The 20,723-nt window shown below is 35.3% G+C and overlaps 1 protein-coding gene across 1 annotated transcript in view; it reads right to left on the bottom strand.

The window, feature by feature from the left end:
• Positions 1–3,100: 3,100 nt before the first annotated feature.
• The window catches only part of drd (drop dead), a 37,603-nt gene continuing 19,980 nt past the window's right edge, over positions 3,101–20,723 (bottom strand). The window contains exons 3-12 of the mRNA XM_073086114.1: positions 19,461–19,654; positions 17,895–18,159; positions 16,074–16,234; positions 13,995–14,163; positions 10,668–10,861; positions 8,381–8,510; positions 7,365–7,554; positions 6,140–6,282; positions 5,447–5,543; positions 3,101–3,300 (exon numbers count right to left, since the gene is read on the bottom strand). Coding sequence (XP_072942215.1) covers positions 3,269–3,300; positions 5,447–5,543; positions 6,140–6,282; positions 7,365–7,554; positions 8,381–8,510; positions 10,668–10,861; positions 13,995–14,163; positions 16,074–16,234; positions 17,895–18,159; positions 19,461–19,654 — 1,575 coding nt within the window. The 3' untranslated portion in view covers positions 3,101–3,268. The remainder of the gene's footprint in view (positions 3,301–5,446; positions 5,544–6,139; positions 6,283–7,364; positions 7,555–8,380; positions 8,511–10,667; positions 10,862–13,994; positions 14,164–16,073; positions 16,235–17,894; positions 18,160–19,460; positions 19,655–20,723) is intronic.

Here is a 20,723-nt window from a genome sequence, read left to right as displayed (position 1 = left end):
TCCGTTCTGTTTCCGTTGGAGCAGATTCGAAAAATTTTCACTGTATCTGGTTACATCCTACCTATCTACAGTGAATCTACTCTACTCTGAGAAAGCATTGTTGCTTATCTACCGTCGCTTTGAGCAGGGCCGGATTTAAGGGAGGGCAACCGGGGCGGCAGCCCCGGGGCCTCCACAAAAGGGGCCCCCACAATAGAGACGTCGGATTTTTTTTTAATTCCGACTAGTAAACACTAGTAATAAAAATATCTTTTCCTTTGATATTTATTTAGCTGTTTAACCTTTATCTACAGTACTTAATTCAATATATTCAATATATATATATATTCAATTCTTATCTCAATTCAATATCACCGAACATATCTATATTAGAAAAAGAAAATTTGACACTTCTAGGTGCTCCAATATTTGATGTTGCATTTTTACCCATTGTAAATTCTAAATTACATAATTTTGAAAATATTTCGGAGCGACTCTTTGATTTAAAACCACATATGGCTATGTACATTTTGCGCCTTTGCTTATTCGCACTAAAATTCTTGTATTTACTACGTTGTTGTCCTTTTTGGAAATTCCCATCTGTCACTCATGTATTAGATACGCTTTTACAAAATTGCTTATCCAAAATTCTAAATTTAAAATTTGATGATCGATCCTGGATGCAGGCAACTCTTCCGGTTAGGTTTGGTGGCATAGGTGTCCGCACCACGGAAAGTTTGGCGCTTCCGACTTTCTTGGCTTCTTGTCATAGTACGATCGCCCTCATCTCCGATATATTAAACTCTAATTTGAATGATGTTCGGGTGACGTACATGCCAGAGGCTGAGGAGGCCTGGAGTGGTTGCTTTCCGGCTGAGGATATATCTATGTCAGATAAAACCAAGCAATCCGTTTGGGACACACCAGCTCTTAAATCTGTTTTTGCCTGTCTTCTGGAACGATGTTCTGACAACTCTGATAGGGCCCGTTTATTAGCTGTTGCCCAAAGTGAATCAGGACATTGGCTACACGCGCTCCCTTCCAACAATATTGGCACCGTGCTGGATCCTATAACGTTGCGCATTTCTATAGGTCTCCGGCTCGGTGCCAAGATTTGCGAGTCTCATTTTTGTCCGTGTGGGCAGGAGGTGGACACGTTGGGTCGACATGGCTTGTCCTGTATCAGGAGTGCCGGCAGGCTATATCGTCACGGGACTCTGAACAGTTTGATTCGTCGGGCTCTTGCTACCGTCTCTATACCAGCGACTCTAGAACCCCCAGGTCTTTTTAGAGACGATGGCAAGAGACCTGATGGAATCACTCTAGTTCCATGGAGTCTCGGACGACCCTTGATATGGGACGCAACATGCGTTGATACTTTAGCCCCCTCTCACCTAGCTTATACTTCAGTGAAAGCGGGGGCCGCAGCCGACCATGCCCAGGCTATCAAGCGTCGTAAATATAGTAATTTATTAGACAATTACTTATTTGCGGCGCTTGCTATAGAGACAATGGGTCCATGGTCATCTGACATGAAAAAATTCATGTCAGATATGTCGACCAAACTTGTCACTGCTTCCGGTGACCAAAAAGCTGGCGGCTATTTTGCACAAAGATTGAGTCTTGCCGTGCAGCAAGGAAACGCCGCCAGCGTTTAGGGAACCATGCCTCACACGGCAATTTTAGATGGCTTATTTTATTTATAGTTTTCTTGTATATTTTGTAAATAAGTCCTTTTTTAGTTTATAGTTTATTTTATTACATACAATTTCATATATATAGTAACTATAATTGTAAATAAATTATCTTACAGTACTTTATACAAACATGAATACTAGAAGAATCTACTTGCGTTTCACCATAAAATATTTATTGAAAAACTCAACTGAAAAAATTGTTCATTTTATTCGGAAAATAATTTGGAGCCAGGGGCCTCTACTTCTTTGTTGCCCCAAGGCCTCTAGACCTCTAAATCCGGCCCTGGCTTTGAGTGTCGAAAATATTTATTGATATTACCATCACCCAGTATATATTAACTGTTTATTTATTAGCATAAAAAACACAAAAGTTATACGTGTAAACACATACCTATACAACTGAGAGTTTCTCTGTTATTAACCATCACATTTCTGACAATTGTTTGACAACACTTCCTATTTGAATTTAAGTCTGACTAATTTACAATCGATATATCATTTATATGTCATTGGGGATAGCTACGCATCTGACATCGTTTCTGATGTTCAGATACCTGATGATCCCCAACCATTACTAAACCCACGTGATGTTGTTGATACCGTTGGGCTAATTAAGAAAGAATGCCGCGATCAATGCTAGTCCATTGCGTCAGCTACGGTGTATGCCAGGTGATCTAGTTTGTTGCAGCCAACGATTGGAGCAATATCGGCTTGTTGTTGATTCGTGTGTAGGAATAACGTTAACTCTTTATTCGAGTATGTATAATATTTTTATTTATTTAAATTCATTTTCAGTTGCTTTAAGGGTAGGTAATGGAAAATATGAGAGGAGAGTCGTGTCTTCTTATAACAATAAGACGCTAGCAATGGGTTCATGGCCATGTGATGATATTTGTTTTTCATAATTGGATTGATAATTAATAGTGATGTTATATTTGATTAATTAACCAAAAATCCTTACAAGCTGAATGAGATTCTGTGTAGAGTACCTACAAATTTTTGATTTATAGACATTCTAATATGTTGTAGTAAAGTAAAACAAATTATTATCCAGCATTACTTATGGACGGTAATATACTAAAATCAAAATATATGATAAATAAACACTACGCAGGCCACAGGACAACAAACGATAGAGGGAAAAAGGCTGGTGAAACTGCAGAGCAAACACATATGACTCATAGTAAACACGAGTCACGAACTAATAAATATTAAGATGAGATTGAAAAGTACAATATTATATTCTTAAATTTCCGAGAAATGCATTATTTTTAATGCAATAAAAATGAAACAGTTTAACATGCCACGAAATAAACTGCATATGACGTCACACGAATCAAATCAAAATATATTTTGTTTAATTCAATTACTCGATAACTCAATATATTTAAGGGGATACAATAAACTTTTAAAAGACTATCAAATATATGTAAATCCATTTTATTTCAATATCAATACAAAACATTTATTTAATAACTTAGTAATACTTCTTATCCTATGGTATGGTACAAAAATAGTCAAAGATTATATCTAAAATCTACGTGATGTTTGTCTAAACTAACTATAATACACATTTGGTTTCGCTCTATCTCCTACTGGTTCTTTAGTTTCGTCTGTGATTTTCCTGGAAATAAAAAAAAAAAATAAATAAATGAGCAAAGTTTTCCAAATACAAGTAAATATGTGTTCTAATGTGCTACAGGTGATACACACATCAGAAAATGACCGTGCGAATGAATTTATAGTGACTGTTATATTTCAATTAGTAAAAAATACAAATTGAAATAAAACAGAAGGAGACCAGCTGGTCTAAGTTAATTAGAATGGTAGGTACTCTTGAATACTGCTACTAAGAGGCTGAAGTTTATAGTTTACATATTATTATGGTTTGTTGATTTGTAAAAGTGATATACTCGTGTATTCGTGGACGTGTACTCGTGGACCTAGACGTACTTATCGTTTGAGGTTGACGATATGAAAAGTTGAATAAAAAATACAAAGAAGTCGGAGCAATCGTTATATTAAAGAAATAGTTAACGGGCATGCAGTCACCTGGTGGTAACTGCCGTCCACGGGCTTAAATCAACCCCACATGGGATAGGACTTTTCCTATATCAAGTCAGCCACAGATAGGTACGTTGCTACCCTTACCACATTTTTCAAACCAGAACACAGTATTGCTAAACACTGTTGATGCAAGTCACAAATATAATGTTTTAACGAGCATATTTGAGCGGATAACGAAATTGCAATATCGCCCAGTAAAAGTAAAACTAATACCGGTTTTTTAAGTTTATATTCAAAAGTATTAAGATACTTAAGAAGGTAATTATTAGCATTGTGTCAATCAGTAAAGTGCCTTGCCTTAACCTACTTCTATAATATTGAAGGTTGTATATTTTAATAATGGTGATAAGTAAATACTAGCAATTAAGTACAAAAAAATTGTACCTTTATTTTGTTTTTTTTTTCGTTTCTCGATTATACACTGTAGAGTTCGAGCGGGAAGAGTAGAGAAATGGCGCCATTTATGATTACAATCAATTTATACAAGGCGAAAGATGACCAAGGTAATTTTAGTCGTACAACCATATATTTGCGCCCTTTATTAAATTTTTGCTACATTTACGTAATACACTGAAAAATGTGCAATAATAGATAAAAATAACGCGAACGCTGATTTAATTATCGTTTTAAAAAATCTGTTTGATTCTAAAGTAGTTAAGTCTTTTAGCTAGCGGCGATGCAGTGGAGTGCAAGTTTTAATAGATTCTTGTAAACAGCCAGTCTTCAGAGTTTCCGTCTTAACAAGTTGAGGCTGCAGGCAAAGTGTATGTCTTGATAATTATCTACAACTTGTTTGTTTGCTCTCATTATCCTTAAGAATATGGGGTAATTAATGGATATAAATTTTCTTTTTGAGGTTTTTACTTAGGGATATTTTTTTCGTTAAATAGAATTTAGATATTTTATCAGATATTCGAAATTCTACTTCTATTCTTTTTTAAAAAGTATTATTACTCTTGCCATTGAAAGTTTAAAAGCTATATTTTTATAAAGTTTAACTCCTGATTTATTTTATATGCTGTAATATTATTTTCTGTTTTTCTATGCACATCATTATCTCTCTTATTATTTTAACTTTGTATTTCCACTAACTATATTTTAAGTATCAAGTATATTACAATTTTAACTATCAAGTATATGCTAAAGATATTCATTACATATTTATGTTTAATTTGTACAAGAATTACTTGTCTTAAAACATCAACATGTCTCACGACGGTTTCGTATTCGATTTTATTATTTAGTTAAATAGGTTTAAAATTCTCGTCTTTTAGCTCACTGCTACTAAGTTTAATAACGTTTTGTTATATTGTAAACAGCTTAACTCTGTACTTTCTTGTTCCTTTACAAGCTTCAATCTAGCTTGTGTGGAAATTATCTACAACTTTTCGTTTGCTCGGGCCTCGTGAGTAAGCAAACTCTTAACTTTAAACTTCATTCATTGTATGTGCATAACTTGTTTTCATAATGAATATAATTAAAATGGCTTTTCTCGCTTTTCCACATATAATATTATAGAAAGAATTAGAAGTTACTAGAAATGACTTTGATTTGTTTTAGATCGTTTTCGACTTTTATTGAAATTAGTTGCGTACCTACTTATAAAAACATGATTTTTATTACGATTCGAAGTACCTTATGTACAAATATTAGTAGAATGCCATAGTATTGAATACAAACTATTTTCGAAGTAGGTATCTTACCGAAGTATATCCTGTAGACCTGGTTGAATGGCATTTCGATGGCGAGTGTCGCCAGTGTCGATATCACAAGGATGGCCAGCATCTCCGGGATGTACACCTGGAAATACATTTTTCAAGAATAATTAGCATCAGTGACATTTACAATATAAATGTACTATGTATTATAATTTCTACATTACGATATTTAAGGGTTATTATATTAAGAATCGTTTAATGTGTTTAGACTAAATAACAGCTGTTATGGAATAAAATGGATTTAAGTTTATAGGATACAAGTATGGCGGCTTAGTCAGACGCGTTGCTATGTCTGAGAATTCTATAGACAACTCCAACGTTCTTCTAGGCTTTTTTTTATAATATAAGAGTAGCAGACGAGCATGCCGTCCACCTGATGATAAAGTGGCTACTGCCGTCCATGGATATCTGTAATCAACCTCAAAAGGTATTAGATATTCCTACCTGAGGTAGAGGAGGTATTCCTACCTGATAGATACGCCGCTACCCCTGAGGACTAAGCTGAAACGCCTCGGAAAAGTATGTGTCCTTTCAACCACACCCTTCAAACCAGAACTCAGCAGCGCTACTGTTATGAGGCAGAAATAGGTGTGGTGGAGGTGCCGCCGGAGTCGAACCACAAAGGGAAAGAATCGAACCACCACCATATTTTAATTTTACTTTACAATTTTTACTTACAAGCAATAATGGCGTGTAGTACTCAGCATGGCGCTGCACACCCACGTTGTAGAAGAATATGGGGAACTGCGTGAGGTAGAACGCGTACGCCACCTTGTTGAACAGTTTGATCACCTTCCACTCCACGAACAGTGTGCCGATACCTGCAAGGAATATAAAACTAGCGTTAGGCATACTTATTACTTTTTATAGAAACTATACATACTTTCTACTGGGTAATGAATAGGTATAGTTAGCATAGCAGTTTTACGCTAACTATACTTAGAAGTAAAGCTTCTAACATGCGCATAGTACACACACACACACACCTTTTTTAATACTTATGTTACTTGCGGTATATTTCTCATTAGGGTAACATTAATGAATTGTACAAAGAGCAATCCAAAGTTCATCATGACGTCATAACTTATAGATTTTCACGGTGCTATCAAATTCCTGAATTCCTGAAAGTTATTGTTTTACATTAACCCAATTCTTAGATTTCTGCTGAAATAATTGTAGCACTGACGTCATCTTTAATGAGTGGTTTATTTCAAAAGTACCGTTACGTAGAATGTTCACGATAAAAATATCAAAATATATAATATTGTTTTTTATATTAAAACCAACCGTAATTGAAGCGGCACCTTCTGGCTGCCGAATCGTAAAATAAACGATAATGGAGGAGAGCTATAAACATCTAAACTATGTCTGAATACATTATGACTTTAGTGTTGCCGTACCCACGTTTAGAAGTTCCCGGTCGTTAAGTAGTTTTTATTATCTTTAGGTTTTACGCTCGAGAATCTTCCAGGTGTTATTTTAACGAAGTGCTTAAGTTAAGCAAGAATTTTGGGTAATGTTGTAAATAAATTATTTTTCAATCTTAACATTTTTAGATGACGTGCGAAAATAAACATTGTAAAACTTACATATATTTATGCTGACACGATACATCACAAATATTTTTAGGTTATATATATGTTATGGTCATTTAGGTATCTACTTTTTAGTCATTGAGGAAAATAAAAAAATGGTAATTTTTCCTACAGACAGGTATAGCAGGTTATTTGGTTACATTTAATTTTCAAAATTATTGTCAAAACAAAAATTCGGTACGTAAAATTTATTCATACAGAGTTTTTCATTGTTTTTTAAACTTGCCCCATTTTTTTTTAGCAAATAAATAATTCATAGTTTCTAGCTAGTGATATCATAATAAGTAAAGGGACTCTAGTACACTCACCTGCATAATCATTGCAGATAGCCCAGTGCGTGAGGCACATAAACAGCCCCCAGAGAACTGGCGCGAAGGCGGCGAACAGGGCCGCGGGGTAGGGGTCGTACCGGTAGCCCTCCAGGCCCATCTCGTAAGGGCTCACGATCGTGAAGGCCGCCAGTCCGCAGCAAGTCGCCCAGAGCAGACGCACTTGGTTCTGAGGAGGGAAGAGCGTATTGCACCTTGCACCAACACGTATGCCTTTTGGGAACGAGATGGTGATGATGATTTAATAATATGACGATGGCATTGTGATATGTATGTGATGTACAGAAGGCATTCATCATTTGATTATAGTGTATAATTTCAGAATAGTTCGTGGTATAAAGGATTTGGTTTAAGGAGGTTTCGCTTGGGTAAAAACGGTTTCGTAGAAGCTTTGTCCCGAAGTGGTAGTGTCTATATGTAGCATTCAATAGTAAGTATATCGACCATAAATGATTCCCTGGTGTGGTACAAGTTTGATCAATGTTTATTAATATTAATATTAGTTAGTTTAGAAAATCATCAAAATTATGCGTTAACATATTAAAATATAGATAGATAATAATTGTCTGATAATACGATGTATACGTTATGGAATAGTAATAATGTACGTGGAGTTGAAGCAACAGTGTTAATGATAGGCAAAATGTAAATAAGATTACAGTATTTACAGATTACTACAGTCAGTAACTTTAATGAGGTAATATTTTAGTAATTAAACGCTCTAATACTCATTTAATATTATCATTAGCACACGCCTGAGAATTCATAAAAAATGTTCTCAAAGGTTAGTGAGTATTGTCTAAATCTACACTCTGAGAGGAGACCCGTGCCCAGCAGTGGGATAGTGATGGATAGACGATGATACCCATTCAACTCATTTAGTGGAGATTTTTTATACTTTATTACTTCTCATCTAAGTTATTTAAGGAACTCCTATGCAAAATGTCTTACTAAAACTCACTTAGGATTATTACACTGCACTAGGAGGTACTTACGTCGTTAAGTTTGACGTATGATTTCCTCGTTCTCATGAAGTAAGCCATAGCGACGCCGATGAGATATATCGTGGCTCGATGTGTAGGCAGTATGTAGGAATACCGCGCCGCATCGAGCAGTTTTTGAACTCTGAAAGTAACACGTGGTAAATTAAACAAAAAATAAATTAAGCCTTGAATATATTGTTGTGAAAGCTACATCTATCTTATTTTAAACAGACTTTATTGTTGTTGTGTTCTGGTTCGAAGTGTGTGGTAAGAGAGATAAATGCGAGGCATTTAACTTTGTCCTAAATCTCAATCTTAAGTAGAAATTCAATCTTATTTGTGATTATATGGTGTGGTACATACTTATGTTACCTTATTAGAGAATAATGGGTTCATTTAGTTATAATAAAATTGACGTAGCAAACGAGCATGCACTCCTCTTAATCGTAAGTGGCCACTTCTCCCCATGGACATGGACTCCATATAGAACTGGGGTTCTTGTTGAAGTCAATCACAGTGTTGCCACTTGAGGTATAGATATCTCCCCGCCTTGCAATTGAAGGAAGCCATTGGCTTAAACGGCTGACAATTCTGTCAGCCATTTAATGGCTGTCATGGTGTAATTTACGGGCAATAATGCCGACATGCGCAGTTGAGTGGTGCAAAAAACACGAAATCGAAGAAAAAGTGCGGAGAATATCGTTTCATTCATGAATGATCTAAAAACGACATTTTTTAATATTCTTCATACATTAAAATAGACGACAGTGACAATTTCATTGTCAAAACTGGTTACATTTTCTTGTTAGGAGTGGGTAATCTTTACTAATTTATGCTTGAGGTCTAAGATGGTCGCCTCATACGTAAATGATAGCACGATGCCAAATTATATTTCGCTTAAAAATGGCAGTCGCCTTAATACTATTTTGGAGGACTTTTGTACATGATGATACCAATCGAAACGAAACTAAAGAACGAATCAGTATAAACGATTCATTCCCCTAACCCGATTATCAGTATGTTAATGAGATGTCTCATTATAAAAATATCTAGAATTGTGTCGATAGCATAATAAAATTGTTGTTTGACCTAATTATGCTTCGGCGAGCTCCTTGTTTAATTATTCTGGTTCGTATAACCGGAGGTCGCTCCGCTCTCTGCTTTAGTCTTTCACAATTTCGTTTGTGTGTTGTATAACGAAGTTTTCGGAAATTCGTGGTAACGGGTTATCTATAAATTACACATAGAGAGCCAGTTTTGAACTTTCAACCCCTTCTCTACAGGGACAATGTGTAAGTAAAACAATTTGTTATGTGATCACTCCCCATAGTGATGTGCCCTTGCTTTATTAAAAGCGACATCATTTTTCAATAATTTATTTTTGTATTTATTATTATGTAGACGTTAGGGAATCACTTAAAAACGACAAGATCGAAGTCGTTCTTTCCAATTGTTCTCGCATGGAAATAATGTAGAAGTAAATCAATGTATGTAACCCTGAATATTACTATCATCAAACACCTAGACTTAGAACAGATCTAAATTCACAATGATGTCTGCCAGGACGTCGCATTCAGGACTGGAATTCGAACCCCTTATGCATCAGACGGATATATTGACCGCTGCACCATTCAAGCCCTCATGCATAATGCATGCATATAATACATGCATCGTTCGTCAAATACTCAAAACAGTTGTAACTATGTTTTTAGAGCTTCCTTACACATTCTTAGAGCTCTTATATGACGCTTGGGACATAGTAAAATATTTGAACACGTGATATGTAGTGACGAGTAAACACTAGGGGATCCATTCCACACTCCACAGTACATAAACAAGCTCAAGTTATTCTTCAGTTACTTATTTGTACTCTTAGAGCAATAAGATGTGTTACCGAGAAAATAATAGGTATGACCGCTTCTGAATTCTAGTCACGTAAATTCTTATCCCTTTTTTCAAATATAGCGTAGCAGTACCAGACAGATGGTAAGTGGCTACGGCCGTCCATGGACATCTGTAATCAACCCCAGATAGGATTAAATATTCCTATCAGAGGTCGGCCACAGATGCGCCGCTACCCCTGAGGTCTAAGCTGAAACGTCCCGGAAAAGTATGTCTTCCTTACCACACCCTTCAAACCAGACCACAGCAGCGCTTAACACTGCTTTTGATGGGCAGAAATAGGTGTGGCGCTGGTGCTGCCAGAGTTGAACCACAAGGGGTTCTACCACTATCACTTTTAAATCAATAACCATACATTCCTTTGCCTAAAATATAAGCTGAAAGGTAAAATACTTACGAGATTCCATAATACACGAACATGCTGATGTCGTACCAATGGATGGCCAAGTATCGCAACAAGGTGGAACCGACGGCTATAGAGGCTAGCAGAGTCCAGCCAAGACTTCGGAACTTCCATAGAATTATCATCAAGGGCAGTGTCGCTACGTAGAGCTGCATATCCATGCCAATTTGATGCGTGTGTGTGAGGCACTGAGGAGAAACGTATTATTCGGTTAGTGGTCCAAATATAACAATAAGCATTATAGATTTGAAGAACTATGCTATTGATCACATTAAAGAAGAACCATAGATATCAAACAAAATAACTAGAATAAAAACTAGAAAATGGAACTATGTCACTACCACGATATAGACGAATCACATGATTACTCATATGTTACTTATTAATATGTTACTTGTAAAATCTGTCGAGCCATCTGGGCTGTAGGATGTACCAAAGAATTAGACCTACATATATACATAGCTGACCCGGCAAACGTTGTGTTGCCCTATAAATAAAAAAATGTTAAGGGTGAACAACCCTTATCGTAGCCAATTCGCAGACCTACTGAATCTGAATATAAAATTTGGTGAAAATCGATAAAACAGTTTCGGAGGAGTACGGTAACTAACATGTGACACGAAAATTTTATATATAAGATATAAATTCATATCTACATACATACACTCAATAAACATCACCCTCCGGAGTGGATATAAAAAAGAGGATCTTAGTTGTAAACACAAGAAACTAAAGAATTTATTATTAACTTTTAACAAAATTACTGTCGGTTTGCTCAACGTATATTTCTTGTTAGATTCTTCCCAGGTAGTCGGTAATTTTCTATGTACTTTAGTTCCGTACTTGAATAATGGAGTCGATCAATTCAATTAAGTTTTTCTGTGCGCAGAAATAGCAAGTTTGCAATAAAAACTTCAATAAAGCAGCAATAAATTCGCTGCTCGGTATCTGTCTAGCAATTTACAAAGGTTAGTCGCTCATCAATAGCTGCCTTTTCCCTCTATTACTTTCTAGAGAACGGTATCTGGATTTAAATAAAACTAATATGTATTATAAGAGTTTTGTCTGTACGTTGAAAATTGTTTTTCAAATCTATTTCCATTTAAGAAATATATAACTTTATTTTCTTTTACTAATCGTTTTCTTACCTACTACGCTTCCGTTCGAAAAGATGAAGCACTTGAAGTCTGTTCCGAAACATAAGTCACAGAATAATATTGTGCCTATGTTGACATAATATGCCAAAAAAAATTGCTTTTCTACAAGTAAGAATATAGTAAGTTCAGTATGAGTTAACGATCATCAGATAACTCCGTTCGTATCAGTCTTCTGGTATAACTTTACTATTTATAAGTATAAATAATATCTTAAATTTAATAATTGGATTGATGTAGATACAACTTTTATTCGTAATTCATGTTTTTGACAACTGTTTACGCTTTAATTACAGAAATATTTACCATACTAATTATTCCAAGGAGCGTTGAGAAATCGTAAAAAACATCACCCACCAGGCCAGGGCAGAGCTAGTATTCGTAAATAATAAATAATCTCCGGTCCTAAAATAATATTGAAATGAAATATTACGGGTCAAGAGCTAGGGTCCGTTCGATCCAGTGAAATGCCTTCATAATAGCCTGGGTTCGAAGCCCGCCTTTGTTGACCCCTGACTTCTCGTAGTGTTTATGTAAAATATTATTTCTACAATTGTTCTTGAGTTCATAAAATGGGCGTAGGCGCTATGAAGGTTATATTTCGTATTTTATAGTAGAAACCTTGTATTTTCGGCGTTAAAGTTTTCGAGACTTTACTCGCCCAATATTATTGAGTTATTTAACTCAATTAAGATATAGAATATCATAAATATTCTATTAAAGTTTATTAAGGCATTTTAGAACAATGGCTCAGATTAATCGACTGCAGTGGCTTCGTTGTCACATCTTTTTTTGTTTCAGATGAGCTGTGATGGAATGGAACGTTATAGAGGCTACCATTATCTAATTTATTTGTGGGGTTTCAACTCTTTTAAAGGGCTTTGACAAGTAGATATGAAATACAAATCTTGTATAGAAAATATGACTAATTGTATTGGAATAATAATCAGGTACTTTTAGTTTAATTATTCAATTGTAAACAAGTTACACACACCAATTAAATACAATAATTAAAAAAAAACCGAATAGGTGCTTACTTCCGTAATTATGTAAAATCTATATTTTACATATTTCATTTATTGTTTTTACAGCTATCTGTAAAAACAATAAATGAAACTAATCTTGTACTATTGATTGATATACTCGTACTATATGATACGTACGATACTAAACAATAGTCGCAGTCTGCGTTCTGGTTCCCAAGGGGCTTATATAATATTGTATCACCCACTTATGATTTAATACCATTGTACGACGTACGTGATACAAAGTACATTCCTATTAATGTTGAATCGTTATAAGATAATATAATTTCCTAATTGGATTTATTTAATGTACGAAAACATTCATAATTTTACTAACGATCCGATATACTTCAACTGCTGGTTTGCTTAAAAAAATTGGAAAATCAATAACAATAACGTCACAAGATTTTCTATTTGAAACTTAGAAAGCGTCAGTACCATTCATGGGCAGTTGTAACCAACTACATGAAGTATGAGGATTCGATATAATTCAAAGTCAAGGCAAGTCTAAAATCAATCGTTCGGCTTTTAGTTGAATAACTGACCAGACTTAGCCATCACCTAGTCCGCCAGATTTAAGCATCCCTTGAATATAAAGGTTTTCTATAGGTTAGTTGAGTTATTCAGTGACTAGAATACATAAATATGTTCGCTCTAATAAGATAACTCTGCTTCCCATGATTTCAATTTCATTCTTGAGTCATAAGAGCGCTAAAGGAAGATTGCGATGGTATTATAGACAAATATGGCTCAACTACGATAACTGAAATCTATGCATGCCTGTAAATACAGACAGGTAAAAATAATTTAAAAAAATGTATAGGCTTTCGAAGGTGGTAGAACCCTTTGTGAATCGACTCCGGCGGCACCACCGCCATACCTATTTCTACCTAATAAGAGCAGTGTTAGGCGCTGCTGTGTTCCGGTTTGAAGGGTGTGGTAAGGGAGACAGACTTTTCCGAGGCGTTCCAGCTTAGTCCTCAGGGGTAGCGGCGCTTCTGTAACCTACCTCAGGTAGGAATATCTAATCCTATCTGGGGTTGATTACAGATGTCCATGGGCGGCAGTAGCCACTTACCATCAGGTGGACTGCATGCTCGTCTGCTACTCTTATATTATAAAAAAAAGGTATTTTGTCTTACCATTTCCTCAAATCCGAAGTAGTTGTGGATAAAAAGGAAGCTCTTCCACATGTTCTTCTCGCAGACTCTGCTGTGCTCCTCCACAACTAAGTTCCATTGCGGTCCATTGTTGATGTCTGGTAGAATGTAGGTGCAGAACAGCATGAGGCTCAGGAATAGCGGGAACAGTCTAGAAATAGGTCATGATTTAGTTTAGAATGTACACCCTTTCTTTCCAATTTCTCATTGTAAGACATGCCCTACAATTTAAAAAAAAACTTAAAAGATATTTAAATATCAGGTGTCGTTACATTCCTTTTCGTTCCCTGTTCAGTTTCATTTTTAAGTAGTCGGGTTTTTTGTGTTTATAATAGTACTACTTAATTGCTTTTTATGTAGCTTGACTTGAAATTAAAGTCCGTATTTCCTATAAATTCAAGCTAGAGCGCCTTCTTAATAATTGTATCCGTTTTATTTTTAATCTTCGCAAATATGATCATATATCCAATTATAGACGTCAGCTGAAATGGCTTACCATTCGTCAAAGGCGTAACTCTAGAATTCTCCTGGCTCTGTATTCTATTTTATACGATCCAGCTTCTCCTTTGTATCTAAAGGGAAAGTTTCAGTTCCACACCTCGTCTCACGATAGTGGACTACGTTCCTCCAGAATTTTGAAAGTCAGTATTCCTTCACATAACAGTGGCTTTTTCCGTTATTCTTTCACAGTACAGGCAATACTGCTATGGAATGCCCTACCCGAAAACATCAGGCAAGCTCCAAGCAGGAGCACTTTCAAAAGATTGGTTCGTGAACATTACTTACGACCACCTTCTAGCATTTGAGTCTTTCGATCTTTTATACTTAGCATATTTTTAATTTGTTCTTATTTTGTATATATTTTATATATCAGGATTATTGTTTATATGTTTTTTATATATTTATTATTGTTACTAGTATGTATATATATATGTATATGTATGTGTATATATAATATATTACATTTTATTTTACTTTTGTGTAAATGCCTACCACATAATGTCGCCATCGCCCAGGGTTGACTGGCAGAGAATGCCATTAGGCATTAAGTCCTCCCTTGTTACCCTTAGTTTAAGGTGTTACAAAATTAAATAAAAAAATAAAAAAAATAAAATTCAGTTTAACCGTAAGATGTATGTTTATGCGTACTACGTTTTTTGAATTCGATTTGAATGCATTAACATAAACGCTATTAGTAAAGGGGGTTTTCTATGTAACATCAATGATTCATTTCTCGTTAAATTCCCATTAAATCAATCAATAAACGCGTTAAGACTCATTATGATAACGGAAATAAATCGATCTCAATGAAGATCTGTTCAATGAATTATTAATGGAGAAACGAATTAGATTAAGATGATTATTAATTTAGGGAAATCTTTATTGCAACACTATTTATAAATGTAGAAAAAGTTACTATGGAGCATGGACATCCTTTTCCTAATATCAGCAAAATCGAGCAAAAAGTAAAAGGTTATATCAGTTACTAATTAAGGCAGTGGCAATTTAGATGGACGCGCTATGGAAGATAAAACAAATCATGGGCGTTGCTTTATACAAATTATTCTGAAGGTGGTAGAACCTTTTGTGGTTCAACTCCGGCGGCACCACCGCCACACCTATTTCTACCTAATAACAGCAGTGTTAGGCGCAGCTGTGTTCCGTTTTGAAGGGTGTGGTAAGGGAGACAAACTTTTCCGAGGCGTTACAGTTTAGTCCTCAGGGGTACCGGCGCAGCTGTAGCCGACCTCAGGTAGGAATTTCTAATCCTATCTGAGGTCGATTACTTACCATCAGGTGGACTGCATGCTAGTCTGCTAAAATACAAGACCTCTTTAACTGATGTAGTACCAAAGACTGTCTTTTATTAGGAGCGTGTGTTTGCAGACTAACTTATTGTTTGTTATATAATTAGGGAAGTTATGCAACGGTAGCTCCTATCTATAATTTTACAACTAGGACCAAACGGAGCCTTGTGTTTTGAGTCAATATGCTTTACGTCGATAAACCGTATTCTACCCTATAATACAATTATTCTTTATAATAAATATTTTGACCAACCTGAACCATCTCGCAATGAGTTTATTTTTTAGATCGATGGTGCCTTTTCGTTCTAGCTCCTGGAGTAGGTTGTTCGCGTTCAAAAACCCGCTGAGGTACAGGAAACTGTCGGTATATACTATTGCTGAGCGTCCAACTACCGCCCACGGCATGCCGAAGACCTGAAGATATGACGAAATTAATTAGTGTTGAAATTAATACATACATATTGGTAGGTACATATAGTTGTTAAGATTAAGATCTTCCATAATCTTAAGATGGGCATAAACGGCTTCGGTACTGTTGCCTATTGTAGTTGTGTATGTGATCAGTTTGTATAAATGTAATGCAAATCGAGGCATTCGAGTTTACTCAGAGGAATGTACATGTAGCCGATAGGGGTTCAATCATATTTAGGATTGATTATAAATGTTCAAAAAGCAGTGATAGCCTAGTGGTTAAGAAACGCGGCCTCTCGATCGAGGGGTCTGAGGTTCAAATCCCAGGCACGCACCTCTGATTTTCAAATTTATGTGCGTATAAGAAATTAATCATCACTTGCTTCAACGGTGAAGGAAAACATCGTGAGAAAACCTGCATACCTGAGAGATATATAAAAAAATCTTAAAGGTATGTGAAGTCTACCAATATGCACATGGCCAGCGCGGTGGACTATGGCCTAATCCTTCTCATTCTGAGAGGAGACCCGTGCCCAGCAGTGGGACAGTAATGGGTTGATGATGATATAAATGTTCATGGGTGGCAGTGACCACTTTCATCACGTGGACTCGACTGCTACTTCAATTAAAAATAGAGATCATAAATGTCAATATAATCTTTAAAGTGATTATAGCTTAATCAGTTCTCGCTAGAATACTAAGTTCGAATCGCAGACATATAAATAGATAGCATTAAGTTTATCAAAATAAATTAAAGTTATCTTTACATTATATAGTTTCTCGGTAAATCTGTCCTAAAAAGGGTTAACTAATCTTTAACATCGTGTGCTTTAGAGGTAATTAAAATAGTTAACATTGTTTCATTACAGTTCAATAAATCATTTAAAACCAACAAACTCAAGACAATGCCTCGATGTACTACATTGTTGTAAGCCCTCGAACTTTTCAAATTGGCCATGTTATATTAAAGTTGCCGCTCCAAACTAGATTTTATGGACATAAATAACATAACTACGAAGTTCCTTCATAAATCAATAGTTAATTGTTAAACTTCCAACGCTTTGAGCGAAGTAAACCTTTTAATTGGGTTAAGGGAATAAAAATGTTTTCGCGTTAAATTAATTAACAAGTTTATAATAGCAGGAGCTTAGTTCGCTTCCAATAATGATGCGGCGTTCTTGCTGATACCTTACTCATAATTAATTAATTGTTTTTATACTAATATATAACAAAGTACGAAAGCACTGAGAAAAAGTAAGTTTGTGTATAACCCGAGTTAATAAAGATTAAAATCAAGATAATGGCATATACTTCACTGAAAGAGGGAAAGAAATAAAAATATATCATTACATAATTACTACAAATGTGTTTACGAAATAATTTTGATTGAAAATCTGAGTACTTTCTATAACTATAGTAACTATAACTCTTAACTAGAACTAACTGAATTCTAATCTTCTAAACAAAATTATTCCAAAATGACATCTTCTAAACATATAAACATATCTTCTAATCATATTAATTGAAGCATCAAACAATCATGCAGTCGCTTAACACGCTTGATACTTATGTTATAAGGTATAAATAAGCGTACCAGAGCCATCGGAATCAAACTAGGACCGATTTATCACCTTTAAAAATTAATGACAAAATAAATACAAACCGCTGAAAAACTCGTCTTGTTTATGTACGGGCTGTGCGCCATCGCCATTGATTTATGAGCGAGTAACAACGCAAAGGCATTCACACCCCTAATGGCATCCACTCCTTTGACGTTCGAGGGAGAGTCGGTCAAGTCAATGATCTTCCTCACGTTGCGTTTTAACGAGAAAGCATTCAGAAGTTTCTCGAAGTTCGTAGCGCCTTCCTTCCCGTCGTCCATTATCGTTCCCAAACTCAATAACAGAATGATCGCTAGGAAAAACGTTCTGGAAATAAAATGTGTTTTTAAAATGATAATTATACTCTTTTTGCACGTGTTTTAGTATTGGTGGACCTATCGTCATTAGCGTAACTTATATTAACAAACGTGATACAAATCATTGCGAGTGATGAGATACCAACATCACGTATAAAACTCACGCGGAACACTTTGTGTGTCATACTGGTAGTATGATACACAAAGCTTTTCGGGTTCGATTCCCGAGCAGGTTTTGGCTTGTGGGTTCATAACACCCATAATCCTAGAGTAGGGCTATGAATACAAAAAGCATCAAATGTAAAATACATTTTAGATCTAGTATTCAAGTTTAGTACAGTAGTGGTGATGCTACTGTGTTCTGGATGCACGAGTTTGGTAAGGATAGAACCCTAGTTAGATTTATGCGATTTGGATGAATCTGTCAACTACTTTAGTAAATTCTGGTCTTTGTGCCGTTGAGATTGATTTAATCCGATATTAATTTAAAAATATTTATTGTAACTGAGATCTTGTAAGTGACCACAATAAGGTAATACATTTATATCGTAACTGAGATTTTGTAAGTGTAAAATCATCTGTTACAATTTATCATTTCCATTTCATGCCAAACCCGTTCAACGTGAGGTTACTAAATTCAGTCGTTTATAAAATCGTAAAATGTAACTCGAGACATTAAACTATTCACCTACTTGCTTGGTTAAGAATTTTATAACTTATTCCAACTTGTTTACATTTAATTAGCTTGGAATTAAGATGCTTACGAATAAGATATGACTACCTTTAGGCTACAAGATCTTTGTAGAAAAGTAGTCATTAAAAACTTTACGAAAAAATTAAATAGAGGCCCAATTTACGAAAAGTTCTCTTTGAATTAATATTCTATTACTAAAGTCTAGCTACTCTATTTCTCCATAGATTTAAATATTATATGGATTTATATTGTAAAAAGTATTAAAGTAGCCTACAAAAAATACAGCGAGTTCTTAAATTTATTTTAAAAGGAAAAGTCGTGTTTTTATACGAGAAAGAAAAGAGATATTTTCCCACTAATTCCGAGAATTTTGTTACCAATCTTATGCCTTTGATTAAATTATGGGAAAAATAAGTCGTCTGTGATTGGCTTCACGTAGAATCCCTTTTCTATATGGTAGCAGTGACTCTTAAGCCACAGCTGGCCTGCACATTATTTTTATGGTCCAAGTAATTAGGTTGAAATAACGGCAATAAATATATCAAAACACCCCATTATCGTCGTTACATAACACAATGCGATAATATCAGTCTCAAAATGTTAATTTTAATACTTACATCGACAGAGTCTTTCCAAACGAGTAGGGTCGTTTAAAGTTCTTCACAGTACACATAGTATTTTGTACCCGTACAGAAATGCCCAGGCCTGATAACTTCTGCGAGAGCTCCTCTTCCAGATCGAAGCTGCTGCAAGAGCTTGGTATGCAGACACCCCAGAGCAAGCTGGAGTACCTGGGGACGCGGTGGCCCATCTGGAACAAATACCTTGGATTGGTTCTAATATCTTATGCAAGTCTCGGGTTTTTAATATGATTGAAGTTGAAATCATCAAACAGTCCACCTGTTGATAAGTGGGTACTGTCGCGCATGAAAATCTGAAACTTTAAGTAGAACTCTTGGAGTCAATCACAGATGCGTTTGTATTCATGAGAATAAGGGTATATGCCTCATAAAGTACGTAAGCAGTTACGAGTTTTGGGAATAAAACGTAATGTAGGCCACTTCTTCTGTTTCTTTTTGTGTTCATTCAAAATCTTTGCATCTGTTTTAGATTAACTCGCACATAAAGCGGTTAAACCAGAAATATTAATAGTGTAAAGTGTGGCGACACTACCGCCATATCTATTTTAGATTTAGGTACAAAAAACATGTATTACGTTTTGTTACTTTGAAGGACAAGGAAAAGACGTAAGGCGCATCAATGAACATTCGGATTATAAACAGACTACATGCTCGCTCGTTACTTAAATTCTGAAAGAATACTGCAGATTATTTTTTCCAGGTATCAATCTAACGCACGTTGCCGCAATAGTCACAATAGATGGTGCTACAAGCCTTTATAAACTATGACTATAGGTATGTACGAAAATTATAATTAAAACTTTTTATATCCTGAACCTCGGCTTAAGAATCAGTACAAAGGAAGTTTAGGTTAAGCTTCAAACTTAACGAAGTAATATGAAGTTCCGAGGCACAGCACTCTTGCACCAGCTTCATTAACTACCTAGGTTAATGTTGTTCTACCTTTTTCTTTCCAGGTTATAAAAGTGAATATCCATAGTTCCCGCAATAATAGCGTTGCTAGTACCCAGTACCCGTACGTAATTACTTCGCTCTTTTGTCCTACATTAATTAAAATCTAGAATGATTTTCCAGGCTTCCTTTAGAAGTGTAGAAATTGCATATTATTTGTTCAGTAGCTTTTATATAATAAAATTGAAATATAATTTTTTTGAAGGTGGCAGATTCGTTTTTCGTTTGATTTTGGAGACACCACCATCACACCTTATTCTGCCTTATTTTATAATAGCAGTGTTAAGC

The sequence above is a fragment of the Epargyreus clarus genome, unplaced genomic scaffold, assembly GCF_041222505.1.
Source record: "Epargyreus clarus isolate Ecla_fem2 unplaced genomic scaffold, WU_Ecla_fem_2.2 ptg000023l, whole genome shotgun sequence".
In the NCBI taxonomy this organism is placed as follows: domain Eukaryota; kingdom Metazoa; phylum Arthropoda; class Insecta; order Lepidoptera; family Hesperiidae; genus Epargyreus; species Epargyreus clarus.
This window is presented reverse-complemented; position numbering and strand designations above follow the sequence as displayed.